At 38.6% G+C, this 20,747-nt stretch overlaps 1 protein-coding gene across 2 annotated transcripts; it reads left to right on the plus strand.

Moving 5' to 3' along the window:
- The first annotated feature begins 5,490 nt into the window (after positions 1-5,490).
- On the plus strand, positions 5,491-18,044 carry LOC131246385 (peptidyl-prolyl cis-trans isomerase CYP18-1). Of its 2 annotated transcripts, XM_058246467.1 has the most exons (6): positions 5,491-5,636; positions 5,724-5,798; positions 14,935-15,096; positions 15,952-16,110; positions 17,286-17,385; positions 17,689-18,044. In XM_058246467.1, the coding sequence occupies exons 1-5, from the start codon at positions 5,634-5,636 to the stop codon at positions 17,367-17,369; spliced, it is 483 nt and encodes a 160-aa protein (XP_058102450.1). In that variant the 5' UTR covers positions 5,491-5,633; the 3' UTR covers positions 17,370-17,385; positions 17,689-18,044. The 2 variants fall into 2 exon arrangements, with proteins under 2 accessions (XP_058102450.1, XP_058102449.1); XM_058246466.1 differs by lacking the exon at positions 17,689-18,044 and having other exon boundaries at positions 17,286-17,662.
- Positions 18,045-20,747: the final 2,703 nt, after the last annotated feature.

Raw genomic sequence — 20,747 nt, forward strand, 5'->3', positions numbered from 1 at the left:
GATGTATCTTATATTCAATTTGATTGTGTCATACGTTATTAACATACATAATCAGGTAGTTAGTGGACTAATTTGATTGGCTCGGGAGAATCCCGACGCAACCAACATTAGGGGCGTGTTTGATTTTCTAATTCCCTCGGAAATGCCCTGTAAATGGTAATAATTATTTCCTTATGTAATTGTCGCACTCTTCCCTGTATTTAATTTGACCACCTACTTTTCTGATGTAAAAATGGAGAATACTGCAAAATATTTGTGGATCCCACCATGATGCATGTCACTTATCTAAACCGTTCATCCATTATGTCAGAAAAATTTATGCTATGAGCCAAAAAAATAAGGCATATCCAAAGCTCAAGTGGATCACGCCATAGAAAAAAGTGAATCAAATACTTACCGTTAAAAACTTATTGGGGCCACTGTTTCTTTTGGTATGGGCCACTTGAGTGTAGATCTACCTCATTTTTTATCTAATGTCTCAAAATGTCGTGGTAAAACGGATGGACAGAATAGATATGTCGTATACATCATCGTGGGGTCCAAAAATTTAAACTAGCTCTTTTGAACCAGTTTCTGAGAGAAATTCCCATGGATATTCAAACAAGAGAAACGATAATAATTACTCATTTCCAGGATATTTACACCACCACTGAAAAATCAAACAAGCCCCAAGTGTAAATATCTAATGTAGTTCGGCTACTATTGGTTATTCGTGTTCAACTTAGGTCGATTGAACAAGTCTAGGGTGTCCGACCTAACTCAACTACCCCTTGGTTTGAGCAATTTTACCAACTGACCCAACAATGTAAGAAGTTATAATTGTCACTAAGGACTAACAATTCATTAGATAAACATAATGAGATTTCGTATACGCCTTAAATTTAAGAACTTATTCATTCAATCATTTCATCGAACGTGTGAGCATCAATAAGTAAGCAATAATATGATTTATTATTAAAATCGAAATATAGACATTTTATCATGCACCGAGCCATTCATAACAAGTAATCATTAACTAAGACCCTCAATGGTCGATAAACGGTAACCTATGAATAATGGTTCATACCTTAAGAGAGAATTATGTAATCTAATTGCACCAGGGTTGGGGTTCTAGATAGAAACATCAACTCCTCTAGAAACACTAAGATTATTGTGAAATTCATAAAATTAAATATAGGAATACCTATATTGAGAAGTGAGATATAATTCTTACATTTGATTGCCAATGTGAAGAATACGATGAAGAATTCAAGAGTGCTTGGGGCTTTGGTTGAAACAAATAATTGTAAAGGGTGCACAACCTCACCTACACTATTTTTCTCTCATCTTTCTCTATTTCTTTCACAATATTAGGACACAAATTCGTATGAGGAGAGGGGGTACACAAATGAGGATCTTATTTAATGCGAGAAATGATGCAAATGGCCCTAAGGCCTAAATTTTTATTATAATAGCCCTATGGGAGGGTGTTTCTAACATTTGGAATCTACTATGAGTGTAAGGGTCATATACACCATATGATAGTTGGCCTTAGTGATGATTTACGTGTGGATATGATCGGCCCGTCATTTAGATGTGTCGATCGACGGGTATGATAATAAGTTAGTTTGATGGTCGCCGATCATTGATCATGCCCGCAACTATACAGATATGTGCAGGGTATTAACTTTAGTTATTGTCCTAAATTTTATCATGATCTAACGGTCCAAAAGCCACACTGGATAAAATACCGAATATAGATAATTAACTTAAGTTTTTGATTAATTTTAGGAATATTCATATATCTCATGTACTGACATCATGAGTCCAGATTAAGCGATTAGAGATGCGATTTTGGCCCGATGTCTTGTAGAGATGGGCAAGTTGGACCCGATCCGGTGGATCCGACCCTATCCGATCCGACTCGATACCGTTCTGAACAGAACCGACTGCCTAGATCGGCCCTGATCGAATCTGTCTATCGAGATCCAGTCATTTTTCAGGTCAGATTCGGATAGGGGTGTATCCGAACAGAACCGATCCGAAACCCGGACCGAAAGGGTCCGAACCGACCCGACCCGGGATGTAAATATCCATCGTTTTTGCAAAATTCTTTCTCCACGCATCTTTGGCTTTTCGTTTGGCGCCAAAAAACCCCGCCTAATGTACACCTAAGCCCCAACTCTATTTCTCTATCTCTCTCTGTATCTGCCTCTCCCTTTTTGTTGAAGAAGAAGATAAGAAGAAGGTTAGCTAGATGTCTTGCGGTGGGTTTTAGAGCTTTTATGGGATTTCTTTGGTGGAGAGAAATATACAGGGAGAGCCGTTGGGTTTTGGAGCTCGATTTCTATGCCGGAGAGGGAAATAGAGAGAGAGAGAGAGAGAGAGAGAGAGAGAGAGAGAGAGAGAGAGAGAGTAGCAGCAGGCATGGTTGGCATACAACTATTTACCTGCTGGTTGACGGAGGCATATTGGTTGGTGTACGAAGTGGATTTGCGGGTGTAACGTTAGTAAGCTCTGTGGGTCTGATTACAAGGTATGTGTTATATCCAAACCGTCTATCCATTTGGCAATATCGTATTAACACTTGAGACCAAAGTTAAGACATATCTAACTATTAAGTGGACCACACTACGGAAAGTAGTGGGGGATTGAACGTCTACCATTGAAACCCTTCTTGGGTTCACAGAAGTTTTGGATCAATATGAAATTTGTTTTTCCTCTTCACTGAGGTCTTTGTGACCTTACGAACAGATTGGATGAAAATAAACGCTATGGTGGGCCATACAAATTGTTCAATGGTGAAAATCATTATCTCCGCTTCTATTTATGGTGTGGTCCAGATGATCTTCGGATATGATTCATTTTTTGGATAGTGCTCTAAAATGAACTCTAAAAACAGATGAATGGTATAGATTTACTAAATACATCACTGTAGGCCATGTAGCTTTGATCTCCTTTGAACTGTTCGTACAACTCGGAGCTCGAGGAGTGTCAGGGCTAGTCTTCGCACGACACGTACAGAGCACCTGTACACCTGGTAGGAGCTATAGCCTATACGGATTGGCTACTCCCCCTGACACCAACCATTGGTTGATGGTCGGTGCTCTGTGGGGCCCACCATGATGCATGTGTATCATCCATGTCGTCCATCTATTTTTATATATCATTTTATGATATGATAAAAAAAATGAATTATATCTCAATCTCAAGTGGACCACATTACAGGAAACAATGTTGAATGAATTTTGACCGTTAATAACGTTTTGGGGGCCATAAAAGTTTTGGATCAAGCTGATATTTTTTTTTTCCCTTCATCTGGGTCTTTATGACCAAATCAACAGATTGGATGTCAAATAAACAATACAGTGGGCCTTAGGAGGATTTTAATTGTGAATATCCATTCATTATTTTTGTCCTGTGGTATGGCCCACTTAAGATTTATATCCCTATCATTTTTTGTACCAAGCCCTAAAATGATCTGTAAAAATTGATGAACGACATAGATGAAATACGTACATCATGGTGGGGCCCACAGATCACCGACCAGAGTAGCCAATCCGTTCGCACTCGTACATAGAGCAGTTGTATAGCTGATAGCCTGGTAAGAGCTATAACCTATAAGACAGCAAGAGTTATAGCCTATAAGACAACAAGAGCTATGGCCTATATACAAGTACTCGTAGAATTAAAAGTAGATTTCGTACTGAGTTAGCTGAGTAAACTATGTGGGCCCATCTTGAATTTTTTTGGTTTATCCAAACCGTCCATCAGTTTTTTCAGATGATTTTAGCGATTAATGCTAAAATTTAAATATATCTAATAATTAAGTAGATCACACCATAAGAAACAATGTGAATAATGATTTTTACACCGTTGAAAAGAATGACGATCCGACCCTTGCCCAATTCGATCCGAATCGGTTGTCCTGACCGAGCGGACTTGGATCGGCTCAGGCCAGGAGGGATTAGGATCTGTTCAGGTCAGATGACCCGGACTCGACTCCGGATCGGATCAGGCTCGGGTTCGGCCCTCCAGATTCCAATCCTGGTCGAGTAGGACCCAATCTGGTCCGACTCGGTCCGATGCCCGGATCTAATGTCTTGTGATGGACATCAAGCCTACTAAGACGAATGTATTTTTATAGCATCGAGTTTAGTGGCCAACTAACAAGTGGTGTATGGGTTGTTCAGAAAATTGAAACATTTTTTGAATAATTTGAATAGCGAGATTTCTTGTGCATGTTGATTAAGATTTAGATTAATTAAGTTTATAGTGTAGCTTATTTGCAATTAGCAGAAATGGTGATTCAATACTAGTTATCCAAAATCATTAGTTCTTAAGTTAAATGAGTAATTGGGTCAGTTCAGTTTATTAATTAAGATCTGATCCCTAGTTGTCTCAACTTTTGGCAGATCTTCATCTTGTTGTATTTGTCTTAGTTTGTTAGTGATAGGTTAAATAGATGTGGGCCATAAATGTACAAATCATTGGCTAGACTCCAAGTTTAAGTGATTTGGTGAATTCGTTTGTTTCATATGGTTTATTAATTGAATTTGTGTGGTTCTTTATTGATACCACCTACATATAGGCTTGTCAAGCTTAAGGGTTAGTAAACGAAAACGTAAGCTAATTATAGTGAAAATTTTCAATTTTATTTTAAAAATATAAAATACCAAAAATTCAAAACGTTACATAAACCTTTCCGAAGCTGCCCATAATATTTATACATAATATTTATACGTCATACAAACTGTTGGCAGAAATATTATCCTGATACAAAACTTCTGTAAACCTAGGTATTCAATCCCCACTGTTTCATGTGGTATGGCCTACCTGAGTTTTGGATCGCTTGATTTTTAGATTTCTATCTCATCAAAACAGATGGACGGAGTGGATCTGTCACGGACATCTCTGTGGGCCCCACAGAGCCCCGGGCACAGGAATATCTATGTGCCCGGGGTCACAGGCAATCCGCTTCCTGAAGTTACCAGTGAGGCCCACCTGATGTGAAGCTCTCTTACGGGCGCGGATTGGGTACTACGCCGAGACCTCCCTATAGACTGACGGTCAAGTCAGGGGCTCTGTATGGCCCACCGTGATCTATATTTTTTATCCACTCCGTCCATATAATTTGAAAAATAACTTTAGTTTATGGGTTCAAAAAGTAGGCAGATGAAGGCTCAATTGGACCACACCACATGAAGCAGTGGGGATTGAACTGTTACCGTTGAAAACTTCCTTGGGCCCACCGTGATGTTTATTTTCCATCCAAACCTTCTGTGGCCCCTAAGAAATTTTCAGCAGTAGACTTTAAATCCCCACTGTTTCACCTGGTGTGGTCCACTTGAGCCTTCAATCTGCCTACTTCTTTCTTTCATGCTCTAAAATAATCGGTCAAAATAAATGGACAGCGTGGATAAAAAATATAGATCACGGTGGGCCCCACAAAGCCCCTGACATGACCGTCCGTCTCTCGCTATGTCCTGGTAGTACCCAATCCGCGCACAAGCGCTCTTGATGTCAAGCGAACGCACGTGCAAGCAGGGCAAAAATAAATTCCAACAGGAGGCCGTGCAGAATCCCATATTTCACTCGCAACCGACGCTCGCATTCTCTCCTTTTTCCGCAGTTTCTTTGAAGCGTTTTGTCAAATGGTTAGTAGTCATCTCAATACTCAGCTCCTGATAACCTTTTCTTTCTTTCCTTAGATTTCATTTATTCTCTTCCTTCTTTTGATGCAGTCAGTTACATTGCATACGAATCTCGGAGACATCAAGTGCGAAATCGCATGCGACGAGGTCCCCAAGACGGCCGAGGTTTGAAAACCAATCTTTCCATTTACGGCTTTCTTTAATGGAATTTCGTTTTCGATAATGAAAAAGAGAAATGATCTATGATCACTTACAGCGACTGTAATCCCCCTCCCTCCCCACCAACATGTTACATATGTAGAACATCCAATTCGTGCAAAGAGTGGGCCGCTTGAGGACTATTCTTCGAATTGCAATTACGTTCATTTCAAGTACGAAACATCATCAGATTTTGGTTGTTTCCCTCTATATTGAACGGAATGTTCACACATCAATTCAGTCGTGTCATCTGAATGCAGCCTTAGAAAGGTGCTGAAATAGTGATTGCTTAGTCAATATATCGTCATCTATCACGTGGAGAATCTTCTTATGTCGTTCCTACTAATTTATGGAAGTTGGGATCTACATGTGTCAATACACAAGCAATCATGCTTCCAAATTGATGTGATCGCCCCACATGTCACACGTGCACGCTCCATATGTGTGCACAAGAAAGGGCCCACTTTTCATTTTTAGACAAATCTCTACATTAAGGAATATCCTTACTTTCCATTTCTTTTAAAATTCTAAATTAGGCAATTTCCTTTGATATATTTATATTAGGCAATAAGAAAATTCTAAGAAGTAATCTTAGAATTTTCTTATTCAATTGTTTTTTTTTTTAAAATTAAAATATCAAAGTAGTTTCCTATTTTTCAGATTTTGCTAGCTAGGAATTCTATTTTTATATTCCGTAGTTTTTATTGCAGATTGTAAGTATTTATTATAAATAAGGCTTAAGCCTAGGCCTATGGAATAAGATAGTTGAATGATATTCTCTTTTTATCAAAATTCTTTTGTTTTCTCTAGTTTAAGACTTGAGGATTGTTGGGTCCTTTCCCACAATCTCTTTCTTCTTTTCTTTGATCTATTTACTTCCCCCTTTTGGGATTTGCATTACAAATTACATGAGAGGTGATTACTCAATTAATTTCCTGCACTATAAACGGTGATAAAAATTTGGTGAGCAGCTTAGAGCCATTTTTATCTCATTTTGTATCTTTCAAAGAGCAAAGGATATTTTTGGATTATTTTAGCATGGTTTACAGAGAATAAATCATTGTAGCAGTTGCCACACCAACAATTTGGTGGGATAGTTCATATAACTATCCAAAGTGCCATAACAACTATCTCAAATCTTGCTACTATAATTACAACATAGGGCTTGTTTGGATGCCTGTAAATTTTGTAAGTGGTAAATGATTTGCAGGTGTAAATCATTTACAGCCTATCTTGTTTGGCTTTAAGCTATAATTTGTTTATAGGTAAATGGTTATCTATGTTTGGATAGCATGTAAATTGTTTAGAGGGGTTTCATTTGCAGCTAAAAGTTCAAAATTATAGCCATTAGGTTGTAAATGATACCAGGTAAATGAAATCACAGCTTTTCAAAGGGATTTCATTTGCAACTAAAAGCTGTAAATGATTTATAGCCTATAAATGATTTACAGGCATTTTTCAGCATTCAAACACTGCCTGTAAATCATTTACCTATATTTCATTTACAGGTAGTCCAATTTTCAGTCTTCCAAATGACCACTTCTAGCTGGAAGCAAAGTTAATATAAGTGCAAATATAAACAGCCATAGTGTGAATCTGTGCTTTGAATCCCTTGACAGTTTAGTCTATGAATAAAATCCCATTATCTCTCATTATGAACATATGATTGGACTTCGGGGTTGGTGAAAAATACTGAGAAAATGAATGGAAACATGAAAGTTGAAAACTGATGAAGTTATAGTGAAATGAAAGGGAAAGCTTGCATAAGTATTGGTAAATACTTAGATTTTCTGAAACATGTTGTTAAAACCATATTGTCTTGGGGACAGTTTTTGTGTAGTTTTTGGTTCTTTTAGCTTTTTCCCTTTTCTTGTTTTGTTTCCTGTTTGCTTTTGGTCTTTTGTTGTTTCTGTGTTTTTCCTGTTTCTTCAGCAATAAAATCCCTACCTTTCAAAAAAAGAACAAAACAACCCATATTGTCTTAAAATACTCATCACCGAAGTACTTTGTATGACATATTAGTAAAAATTGCCAGAGGTCCATGATTTAGTGAGTGACCCCTCATATGAGGGGGTGGAATACATGCAAAGATCTGTGCATATATACCTATGTAAAAAATTTGGGTCAATTATCAGGTAGGATTCACCATGAGCATGCCATGGACCAAGCCATCATGGACGGTTAGAAACATGCCATTGACCAAAAATAATGTTGGTCCACTAATCAGGTAAGTCAAACTTTTATGACAAAAAATGGGCTGTTAGAACAAAAAAACTCTGCAGTATTTAAAATTCAACATGTATGTGTGCCTCACTTGATGAATGGACTTCCTTGATTCTTGATATATGACATATTCACAGTGCACCCTGCTTGATAAAGGGCCAAGATCATTGACACATGTGCCATATGCACGGATCTCTGACTCGTATTCTACCCCCATACTGACTCACAACCCATCGTCTAATGGTGTTTTAGTAAGTATGACCATTTAGTGTCTAGCATTACGTGCCCTGTTATCTGGCCATCTTATAACTGGCGAGTGAGCTGCCTCATATGTTATGCTTTCAGATGTTATGTTTTAATTTTAAATTCTTTGAAATTGGTTGAGTCTATAAGGTAAGGCAGGGATGTGTTGTCAACCAAACTCAAAACTCCAAGGTTTCCTTACTGCTGCTATTGTTTCTAATGCCATCGCTCATATGATTTTCCAAAGTTGTTGCATGGTTACCTTGATTGCATGTCACTCTTGTACGTGGTATGTGAATGGGTACATGATACACTACTTCCTCCAATACAAGTAGGACCTCCCAACAATGCCGTGGATCAGCAAAAAGCAAAAAAAGGGTTTTCAAGCCCAACAAGCATCCCTCTTGGAAAGTTAAGACTTACCCTCTATATCTTTGCATGGATGGTCTCAATTTTTAGATACTGCTCCATCCACTCTTGTGACCTCAGTTGCCAATTCTACAGTCTACACATATGATCGATTAATCTAGACAATCATAAATATGTACAGTTGATTATAGAATTGTTCAATCAAACAGTCTATTCAATGAAACATGCATGTTTTGTTGAATTATACCTATTATGCTGAAATTCTGTTACTCGTGATGATGCGTGATGGAGTTGAGTGTCAGCAACACAATGGATCAAAGGCCCACTATGGCCAATCTCCAGCATTGGAGAGCTCCTGTGTGAGACAGAGGGGTCGGCTGGGTAGGTAGCTTTGGGTGTGGATGGCACCTATTGTAGTTATAGCAAGCGTGTGCAACACCACCATGATTTGTGTGTAACTCCACCCCATTTTCACCCTATAAAACAAATATCAGCACAATTTAAAACATAGGTAGGATACACTAAGGAAGCAATGTGAAATCACCCTAAAACCTCTAAATTCAGTTAATGTGGTTGGTTTTTTTTTTTTTTTTAATATATTATTATTATTATTTTTAACACGCCTCTTCATCATGGTGAGTCTTGCTTGACAATGGCTCCAGGACAGTTTCTATGGTGGGTGTCCTGTCACTACTATTCCTTGTGGTGTCGACCACTTGAGTTTTGGGATCAAGTCCTAACATTACGTGTCTTAATTGAAAAACAGAGTTGTTACCAAGAAATTCAAAAGCGGTTACGGAACAATAACAGTGGGAATTGCTACGCATTATGGGCTTGTAATGGTCGTTACAAAAAAAAGGCCCGTAACGGCCATTACGGAAAAATGGCCCATAATGCCCGTCACAACCCCATAATGGCCCGTTACAAGGCCAATACAAGGTTTATTTATTTATTTTTTTGACGGAAAAAAAAAAAAAAACTTGTTTCAATACCTTGATTGTCACGGCTGTAGCTGTTAAGGCCATTATTACAATTATTGAATACTTTGGCTGTCAGAAATACATCTTAGTGGGCCCATAGAGCTCGGATGTTGCATGCTCTTCAAACAATTGCAGAGGACTGTTTGTGTATGAAGAAGGGATGGTACCATGGATATTACGTGGGAGAAAAAGAGATGTCGTTGATGGGGGAATGGTTTTCTTTTCAAACATAGAAATAAGAGAGAGAGGTTATTATGGGAGAGTTAAAAAGAGCCAAGAGAAAAAGTAGGACAGATAGCAAAAAAAAAAAAGAAGGATAAAAATGATAAGATCTTAGGGGAGATCTGCCACATGCCCTCTCCTCACATGTGGCACTTGCGTAAGGCTATCTAGACCATCCAAATTTTAGGGCAAATCATGGGTGGAACATATCTGAAAAATAACACTTATGAAGCAATCCTTAACATCAAATTGATGGGTATGAAATTAAGGGTTGAAAGTAAAATAGTGAATGGTCCAAATTATAAGGGCAAATCAGATGGTTGCTATCATCTACTCATTGTGATTTTTGGTTCATGCTCCACACAGAATCAAGTCAGCAATTTGATTGGTCTTGATTTTGTACAACTACACCATTTGCACAGTGGAAGAGTCAACATCATTTCTACACTATTGCTAAACTATTTTATAGGAGTCTAGCTCTTAAGGGAAAGAAACATGCTTAAAAAACGAAAGATATGTGCTTGAGTGGGAGGAAGTGAAGGGGTGTGAGCATAGAAGTTCGGAAGTTTGCTACAATAGATTTGTATGTATAGTCCTGTAAGAAACATCGGCACTATGGCCTTTGGATTCTGGGTCATTCCATTCGCACGATGGACATGCCATTGTAAACTATTTTACAAGAGTCTAGCTCTTAAGGGGAAGAAACATGCTTCAAAAAAGAAAGAGATGTGCTTGAGTGGGAGGAAGTGAAGGGTTGTGAGCATAGAAGTTTGGAAGTTTGCTACAATAGGTTTGTATGTATATTCTTGTAGACACATCGGCACTATGGCCTTTGGATTCGTGGTCATATTCTATTCGCACGATGGACATACCATGGTACCTAAAAAAAAGAAAAAAGTTGCAGTTTACAGTTTAGTATGTCTCTACTAATCATTACCATCATCATCGATTGAAATATTTGCATCGTCATCCTTTAAACTATATTTGTGCAATAGATTGTTTGATAACTCATCATCATCTAAGCCTTATTCGAAGTAATTTGGGTCAGCTACACAAATCTCGTCTACACTATGCCACTTTATCATGGGCCACATCCTCAGTTAAACCACAAGTTGTCAAGTCCTTTCTTACTACCTCCACTCATGTCCTTTTGGGCCTTTCCCTTGCCCTTTTAGAGAGTTCAACTTGAACTGACTCACTCCCAACCGGTGCAGTTCTAGGCAGTGTTCGAAATATCAGTACCGTGTTGCGTATTGTACCCTTGGGATATGGATACGTATCGGTTATCGCATGGGATATATAGGTTGTATCGCGTAATGTATCGCTGTTGTTAGAAACATAGGGAAATTAGTTGAGTTTTTCAATGAAACTTCAATGATTGTTAAAAAAGACATCAATACACACTTATAAATCAAAACATTACAAAAAACAAGTGCAGATAATAGGTTTTCTTTGTATGGGGTCCTAATCTATGCATTGTCTAATTGAATTGATGCAAGTCTATTAATATAATTTATAAATGTAAGAAGACATGTGGAAACACAATCAATATATTCAAAAGCAAAAGAAGAATCACTAGATCAGGTTACATACATGTTCGATTTTATGTTTAGACATAAAGGTTGCAACTGATTTGCGAGAAATTGGAAATTTTTGATTTTTTTTTTTTTTTAAATTTAAATTTTTTGCAACTCGGCCCATCTCCTCCAAATCTCGAAATTGAAGCTCCCAATCCATGATTTTTCATGTAAAAACATGAAAAATCATGTATTTGTAACAATTTGACATTGAGTTAACATAATTTACAGGAAAAAAAGGGTTGAACATCGGAAATGCTTACCGGATCGAACATGTGGGATATATCCCACTACGTATACGTTTCGTATCACACAGATGAGATACAAGATATATGGTGGGATATATTGGCTGATATCGTTGATGCTTAAAACACTGGTTCTAGGTCTTTGTTGCACATGGTCAAACCATCAAAGTCTACTTTCCCTCATCTTATTACCTATTGATGCTACTCCTAAGTTCCTTCGGATGCATTCATTCCCTCCTTGTCTTGCCACTTATCCATCTTAACATTCGCATTTCCGCTACACCCATCATATGAACATATAATTCCTTGACTACCCAACATTTTGTCCCATAAAGCACAATTGGTCTTAAAGCTATCTTATAAAATTTCCCCTTCAATTCTTCTTAAAAAAAATAAAATAAATAAAATTTCCCGTTCAATTTCATTGGTATGCATTGGTCACATGAAACTCCAGATGCAAATCTCCACTTCTTCCACCCAGCTCTCATTTTTTGAGCAACATCCTTCTCAATCGCTCCTCTCTAAGCTGGTTGTAATTTGTGTTTTTAGTCATTTTTTTTTTCCTGTCTTCTTAGTAATAAATCTTCATTACCTTTCCAATAAAAAAAGAAAAGAAAAGAAAAAGGACATAAGAGAGAAGAGAATTGCATTGTAATGAGGCTAGTCCCCCCCCCCGGTCAAAGGCAGTGAGTTGATTGACCAAGTCATACACTCTATTTTTGTCCGAATAATTTTAAAAACTTTATATTCTAAAGCATTCCTTCATAGTTCTAGCTTTGTGTTTACCCTTACCTCATCACATCAATCAAAACTATGTCATTTGCAAACAATATGCATCACGAGATCTCTTCCTGTAAATGCCTAGTTAACTCGTCCATAGCCCAATGCAAAAAGGTACGGGCTGGATGCCGACCCATAGTGCAAGGTGATGGTAACTGAAAACTCAATTGATTCTCCATCAACGGTACTCACATTTGTTACCGCTCCGTTATACATATTCTTAATCATGTTACATCTTGAAACTCCTTTCCCAACACCCACCATATTAACCCTCTAGGAAACTTAAATACTAGGCTTGTCTATGGGTCGGGTTCAGGTTGAGTATTGGTGCATCCATATCTGGATCCAACAATTGAATCTTAAGTCCCATTTGGTTCTGATATAGGCACCATCTATGAGGTACAAAATCCAAATCCAATTGGATTCAGGTACTCTGTTGGGTCCAAATTTGAACGTGAATTAGAATTTGGAACGGGTTGGATCTAGAATTGGGTCCATACTAGAAAAATGAGTTTTATGATTTTTAAATAATAAATATAAATATAATTAAATAAAGGATTAATATAAAAGAAAATCATATATTTTGGTACCAGACCAGATTATTTTATGGATCCAAACCTGATCCTATTCATAATACAGCCCAAAATCTTGATTAAACTGGGTTGTATATTTGAGGTATCAACAGATCCTGGTACCTGTTTACACTTTACAGCCCTAATAAATACTGCTTAAAAAACAAGAACAAAGTTAAATATAGGTGTTTCTGTAATAGCTGTGCTGTGTGCATGTGGCATGTCTTTCTTGGGTCGTAGACATGGTATATTTTTTAAAATTGGAGTTTCTATATGGCTTATTGCAAATCTTACACACACACACACACACACGTACATATACGTGTGTGTGTGTCTATATATATAGAGGTGGGCATCGGTCCGGATCGGAGCAGATTGGGTTCAACCCGATCAGATCCGAAATGGCAATGGTTTGACCCGTACTCGATCAGATCCGGAATCAAATCCTGGTCACCTGATCCGAACAGATCCGATACATAATTCGCCTGACCTGAACCGAGTCCGACTTGGTCAGAGAAATCGAGTCGAATTGAGTTGGGTACGATTCGGATTTGTGTGAATTTAATTTAACGTTTCATATAATGTGGTCCACTTCAACCTTTAATATATGCTATTTTTTTGCTCAAGGCATAAATTGATATGTCAAAATGGATGAACGGCTTAAATAAAACATATACATCAAGGTGGGCCCCAAATGGCTCTGAAAGAGCTTTTCACCTGCGTATTCAGGTTTTCACTGGACGTTACTTTACTTGCACGGCAAGAAATTGCTTTTCACGCAAGCACATGCACAGTTTTGATTTTGTATCTATATTAGCAAGTTGTGTGTGTTTAATCATGGGGTATGTGTTATATCCAAACCGTCCATCCATTTGGTGACCTCGTATTAAGGCTTGAGACGAAAAATAAGACAGATCTAACTATCAAGTAGACCACACGAATTGTTTAACGGCGAAAATCATTCTCTGCTGCTATTTGTGGTGTGGTCGAGATGATCTTTCGATATTATTCATTTTTTGGATAATGTCCTATAATGATCTCTAAAAGTATATGAACGGTGTAGATATAATAAATACATCACTGTGGGGGCCATATAACTTTGATCTCCTTTGAACCGTTCGTACAACTCGGAGCTCGAGGAACGCAGACGGTATTGACGGATGGGCTACTCGCCTACTCCCTGCCACCAGCAAATGGCCCGTGGTCGGTGCTGTGTGGGCCCCACCATGATGTATGTGTTTCATCCATGCCCTCCATCTATTTTTATAGATCATTTTATGTTATGAGAATAAAAATGAGGTACGTAGAAATCTCAAGTGGACCACATTGTAGGAAACAGTGTTGAATGAACGTTGACCATTAAAAACGTTTTGGAGGCCATAAAAGTTTTTGATCAGGCTGATATTTATTGTATACCCGACGTCAAAACCGGGTCGGGTTTGTTTGGGTCAGTTCGGACCCATTCGGTCCGGGTATTCGGACGGGATCTGTTTGGATACAGTGCTATTCGAACCCGATTCGAAATATTTTCGGATTTGGACCATCAGAATCAATCAGGCCCGATCAGACCGTCGGTTCTGTTCAGAACGGTACCGAGTTGGGTCTGGTCGGGTCGGATCCACCGGATAGGGCCTAAGTTGCCCACCTCTCTCTCTCTCTCTATATATATATACACTTCTTGCATATGCAACCATCTATAGTACTCATTTATCGGTTAAATAAAATCATCAGTTTATCGCTTGCTTCCTGCTTTCCTTGGGAAAATCTATCATTTCTACTCATACATGCATGCAAAAACAACTACACGAGGGAGAATAGTGAAAGTTATGTCACTTAAATCCCATGATCTCACAAGCATTTAATATACTTTCCCATTCTTGATTTTGATACAGAATTTCTTGGCTCTATGCGCTAGTGGTTATTATGATGGCACTATATTTCATCGGAATATCAAAGGTTTTATGATCCAAGGTGGGGATCCCACAGGCACAGGTAAAGGCGGGACCAGCATTTGGGGGAAAAAGTTCAATGATGAGATACGAGAGTCACTCAAGGTACTCCATGCCAGGCCTTCTTAATCTCGAAGCTGCATCTTAAGCTGGTTTCTGTGTCTAAGTTATCCTAGCTGAATGAAAGCATCATCATCACCATAGCATTGTCCCAGCTATATGGGGCCAGCTTACCTAGCTGAATGAATGTAGGATGCAAAAAATAAGTTATTAAGGTACCACTTTGGATGTTCCTGAAATCACCACCAGATCAGGCATACAGGGTGATTCAAATATTACATTTGGGATGGGCACTATTTCCGGTTTTGCATTTGTAGAAGGAAGCCTTTTGCATCCCGAATCACCATTAAGGTGGCATATAGTCTGGTGAGAAGCTATGTGCATGGAGAAAGAGGCAGAGAATTCTATCCACACCAAAAGGTGAAAACACCCAACGTGCCCTGAATCATAGGAAGACCAAAGACACAACGGTGGAAAAGCTCTTATTCCTAACCAAATGTTTTATTGTCTTTGGACGATTAGGCCGTGTTTGCTAGATGCCTAAAAATGAGTTAATCTATTTTAGTTAACAATAATTATGTATTTGAGAACTTGATCTCTAATACCCAATTACATCCTGAACTCATCATTTAGAGATCTCAAGATCTCTAATACATAATTACTGTTAGCTAAAAGGAAATGAACTCATTTTTAACTGTCTACCAAACGGGGCCTGGTATCTTTCGTTGGCTTTAATCAGCTTAGTAAACTGTTATGTTGGGCTGAGCAATACTGTTCAGCTAGTGTGTACTTCTCATCTAACTAGCCTTTGCTGATGCATGAGTCCATCCTTCAGGCTGGCATACTAATCAGGGGCTGCACTAACAAATATCCTGGCTGTTGTGGTATTTGGTTTTGTAGCACAATGCAAGGGGGATACTTTCAATGGCAAATAGTGGGCCAAACACAAATGGGAGCCAGTTCTTCATCAGTTTTGCGAAGCAACCGCATCTGAATGGATTGTACACTATATTTGGAAGAGTGATTCATGGGTTTGAAGTTCTCGATCTCATGGAAAAGGTACTTGGGTCTTTATTGCCTCAACTGATCTATGTATCCAGCTCACACCATTCCATTCTCCTGTTATATGCTTTGTGAAATGTAGTGACTGGTTTATTTATTGACAAATGCTCCGAGGTGCTCAGAACACTAATTTCTAGAGCTCCTAGTTGCCCTGGGACACAGTCCAATACATTGATCCAGACTGCTCATTAGGTACAAGGCCCATTTCATAGGCCACCATGCACACATACAACAATTTGACAAATCTTAGCCATTTCATCAATGGCATTAATATGGATGGCCAAGATTGTTTACACAAATAGGTCCAACCAATGGTTTGATCCATCTATTTGTTGAGGCCCATTATGGATTGCTTATGGTTGTAAAGAATCACTTTTGTTAGGCAATGTAACCATTCCATCCGTGGCCAGCAAAAGGGATGGGGATAGAAAATAAGGCCAGATGAGGGATGGATTGGATCATCCGATCAGTGAAATTTATGCATAACAGTGTGAAATGTGTTCTGGACTTAATAGGGATGCGAGTTGCGTGTAACCCTTGTTACATAGAACCTGTGTAACCCAAAGCTCTGTGAGGCCCACCACGATGTCTGTGTGACATCCACTCAGTCCATCAGTTTTGCCAGATCATTTTTGGATGTGAGCCCAAAAATGAGGCAGATCCAAAACTCAAGTGGACCACACCACAAGAAACAGTGGGTATTGAACGCCCACCTTTGAAACCTTGCTGAGGTTCACCGTGATCTTTATATACCATCCAAACTTCCTATATCCTGGAGGGAATCACCTTATGCGTGGGTTATGTGGCATATAGAGATCACGGTGAGCCCTAGGAAGGTTTCAATGGTGGGTGTTCAATACCCATTGTTTCTTGTGGTGTGGTCCACTTGAGTTTTGGATCTGTCTCAATTTTGGGCTCACATCCAAAAATGATCTGGCAAACTGATGGATAGAGTGGATGTCACATGGACATTGCTGTGGGCCTCACAGCTTTGGGTTACAAGGGTTACACGCAACTCATATCCACTTATAATAGATAGTTCAAATCTATTGACGATGCAACTCGAATCACTGTAACTTAGAAGTGCTATGAGAGCACTGGAGCATTTCTCGTACTTATTTAATTTCAACTGAAATAGCTTATTTGCACCCCTCTTTTAATCTCTTTTACAGACCCCAACAGGACACGCAGATCGACCGCTTGCAGAGATCAGGCTGAATCGTGTAACCATCCATGCAAATCCTCTTGCTGGCTAACTTCTTTGCCAATATTGTAAGCCTCTTTTATCTCTTTGGCTCTCAAACCTTGATAGATACATCGACTACTAAATCTGTTTGATCATGAAGGTGAAAAGGTAGGGCTTCCATGATGCATTCGGATTCTCACCCATTGATTTCTTGTGTGCATTCACTGAAAACTGAGATAGCATACTAGTGTGGGTTTCTGTAGAGTATGTACATACCATCTGTTACTGACAATTTTTCCTTCCCAAGGTGCAAACACTAGTGTATTAGTTTGTATTAATAGTCTTGAGAGATGGGTTGTAGCATCTGTACTTGAACTAGTAAAATGCAGGTGGAACATGGCATACCCAAAAAAATCTTCTCATCAACAACTTGGTTTTGGACACTGAACAAAGGTTATGGGCATCTGCATAGATGCATGCCATGCTGGTGGAGGATTCATTCACATAATGAGGCAGGGGATGAAACATTAAGATGCCAAATTCAGCATGGAATAAGCTGTTTTGTTTCACATGGATGTAGTGTTCGAAGTATCGCTGCAAGTTTTGCTGGCTGGGGATGCAGAAACAATATCAATTTCTCTGATAATATTGCAGATAACCAGAAATGCGGAGAAACATGTGGACAATGGTAGATTTTTTTAGTGAAACTTCAGGAGATGCTAAAATACACATATTTGTATATTTAGGAATGAAAGCGGGGGAGAGGGAGTGCTTCCCTTTGGTTGAATGGTACGCATCTCCTCATCCCTGTTCGATTTGGCTTGGACCACCTTAGTTATGGATTAGTCATGGATTTCCCGATTAGGCCCAAATCATAAATGTCATCTAATGGACGGTGTGTATGGTACTCAACACATTATATTGGACTTTGTGCAGCTTGAGAATATGGCGATTCATGCATGCGATCATTCCATATTACGGTTCTTGACAATAAATTAGCAAGAACAATAAAATCTTCTCATGGGATATTGTCTTTAAATGGAGGGTATTTTAGTTAAGTAAAAGTCATGAAATTATAAGCGGGATGGATTGAATTTCTTATTTGAAACTTGGGAGGATTAGGCAGTGACCACTCTAGTAGCCAGGTTGGTAGAAAAGTTCATGGCCCTAAATTGATGTATGCGTTTCATCCATGCCGTCCTTCCATTTTCCCAGCTCATTTTAGGTCATGAGTCCATAAATGAGTGAGACCCAAATCTCAGGTGGACTACATCACAGGAAACGGTGGTGATTGCCCGCCATAAAAACTTTCTGAAGGCCCCAAAAGTTTTGGATCAAGTTGATATTTGTGTTTTTACTTCGTCCGGGTTTGTCTGACCTAATCAACAGACCGGTTGGATGGCAAATAAACATTATAGCGGGCTTTAAAAAGTTTTTAATGGTGGGCGTTTATTTGTGTGAAAACTCAATTGTAATTTCTATGTCTAACTCATGTGATAAACAAGACCTGATGCACCCAACTTGAATTATAATGGATTGGGTCTGGGTCCAAATGTCTGTTTTGATTCTTAGATGGGCTAGATGCAAGGCTCCCTTCAACCAAACCCATTCGCAACCCTAATCACATCTACGGTGGTGCCTCAGCTAACCATAGTGACAAATCTTACTCTTGTCAATTTTCTCGAGGGATTTTAAAATTTTTAATGTTTTTCTTGCAATATTGTCGTAAAAATCCGGCTGAAAATAAAACTTTCCTATATATATATATATATATATATATATATATAGAATGAGTAACAAATTAATTATTTTAACTTTTAAATAATGTTTTTACTTCAAAAAAAAATGTGATAATTTTGTCATAAAATAGTGAAAAATTAAAAGCTTAAGAGATTCGAAAATCTTGTGATATTATAATGATAACATCATTTAATCAAACTGTCAGTGAAATTTTATTTTTTTTCAAAATCTTGGCATAATTTGTCACAATTCTATTGGAAGCCGGAGTCAGTGATCTTGTGGCCCATTTTAGAGCTTGTATTTGGAATGCATGAGCATGCAAATCACAGTTACACTGGATTTAAGGTGATTTTGAATCCTTAGTTGTGTTTAGTTAGAATCTAATACAAACCAAACCTTCTTTTTGGAAGCTTATATTTTAGAATGCATTGAAATTTTTTAGTATATTCAAGTAATCTAAATTTGATTAACTAAATCAACTTTAATATTCCAATTTAGTATACATACGAGATATTTGATAGCATAATTGTCATAAGCTCAATGGAATATATAATTTTGTCAAAAATGAGGAAATACTAAGCCTTGGGTGGGTCATAAACGTAAGAATCAAAAACAAACAACACATTAATGTTTTTTGAACCATCCATTTAGATGTCCAATGTTTGGACGGTTTGGATAATTTTATTGATATGATTTTAGTATTGTAACTGATAATTAAATTGTTTTGGGGTATTATTGTTGTGCTTATGCTACATGTATAATAGATTATTAGCCTTGCGACCCCTTTGTTAAAAATGAGCTTGAAAAGTCATTTCACTTTGATTGCAAGCCAAACACAAAAAGTAGCTACTATATTTAAAATACAGCCATTTATCTCCAAATCAAGGTGCCAATGGACCCTCCACATGATCCCGTCCGTAGGAGCTGTGGGGCTTACATCTTGCCTTTTTCTGCTGGGACAAACTAGTTTTACGTGAGAAAGATACCGGGTCATATGCATTCTCTGACGAGAGCTGTTACTCCCACCTGCGCTTATAGCACATTCCCTTCACGCATGCAGCACTAGGCTGTCAGGTCGTGTGCCCCACCTTCTCGATGCCCTGGCCTCACAATCATGCTACTCCTGATGGAAGGGGAATGATCACGTACGTGTGTGAATGTTTGATGTGTGGGGCCCACCCCTGATGTTTATGCATAATCCAGACCACAGCACATGGAGCAATGTACGGTGATTCTCCATAGATGATGGGCCACTAGTTTTTTATTTTTCTTCTGATCCTTGCTGGTTCTTGGGACAGGGCATCTGAACGGTGGAGCCCAGCTTGAAATCATCTCCATCCAAAACTCAGGTTGTCTTACATTGTTAAACCTTTAATAGTACCAAAAATAATAATAAGTATATGGTAAAACTCGGCCACGGCACTGGGAAGAATATGGGAGGGAATGCTGACCCTTGATTTAGACTAGGGCCCACCGAGTAGCAAAATGGCCTGATTTTTGGCATGGCCTCTCATCCATACCAGCTAAAGGTCTTGAATGGACTGGATTGCATATAAGCTACAGGCGAACTGGTTCCCTATTGCATGGCCCACCTGAGTGTTATATTACCGCATGGGTCTTATGGACAGGTTAAATGTCCTGAATAGACCGCTTGGCCCCGCTTCTGTGGGCAAAGATTGGATACTACCCCACCATGACCTAACTAGAG

The sequence above is a fragment of the Magnolia sinica genome, chromosome 5 (assembly GCF_029962835.1).
Source record: "Magnolia sinica isolate HGM2019 chromosome 5, MsV1, whole genome shotgun sequence".
Lineage (NCBI taxonomy): Eukaryota > Viridiplantae > Streptophyta > Magnoliopsida > Magnoliales > Magnoliaceae > Magnolia > Magnolia sinica.

Bases quoted from the DNA above. Each gene is read 5' to 3' on its own strand.
- LOC131246385 (XM_058246467.1), top strand. The intron at 5,799-14,934 runs GTTTGAAAACCA...ATTTTGATACAG, and splicing joins AGGTCCCCAAGACGGCCGAG to AATTTCTTGGCTCTATGCGC. The intron at 15,097-15,951 runs GTACTCCATGCC...TTGGTTTTGTAG, and splicing joins AGATACGAGAGTCACTCAAG to CACAATGCAAGGGGGATACT.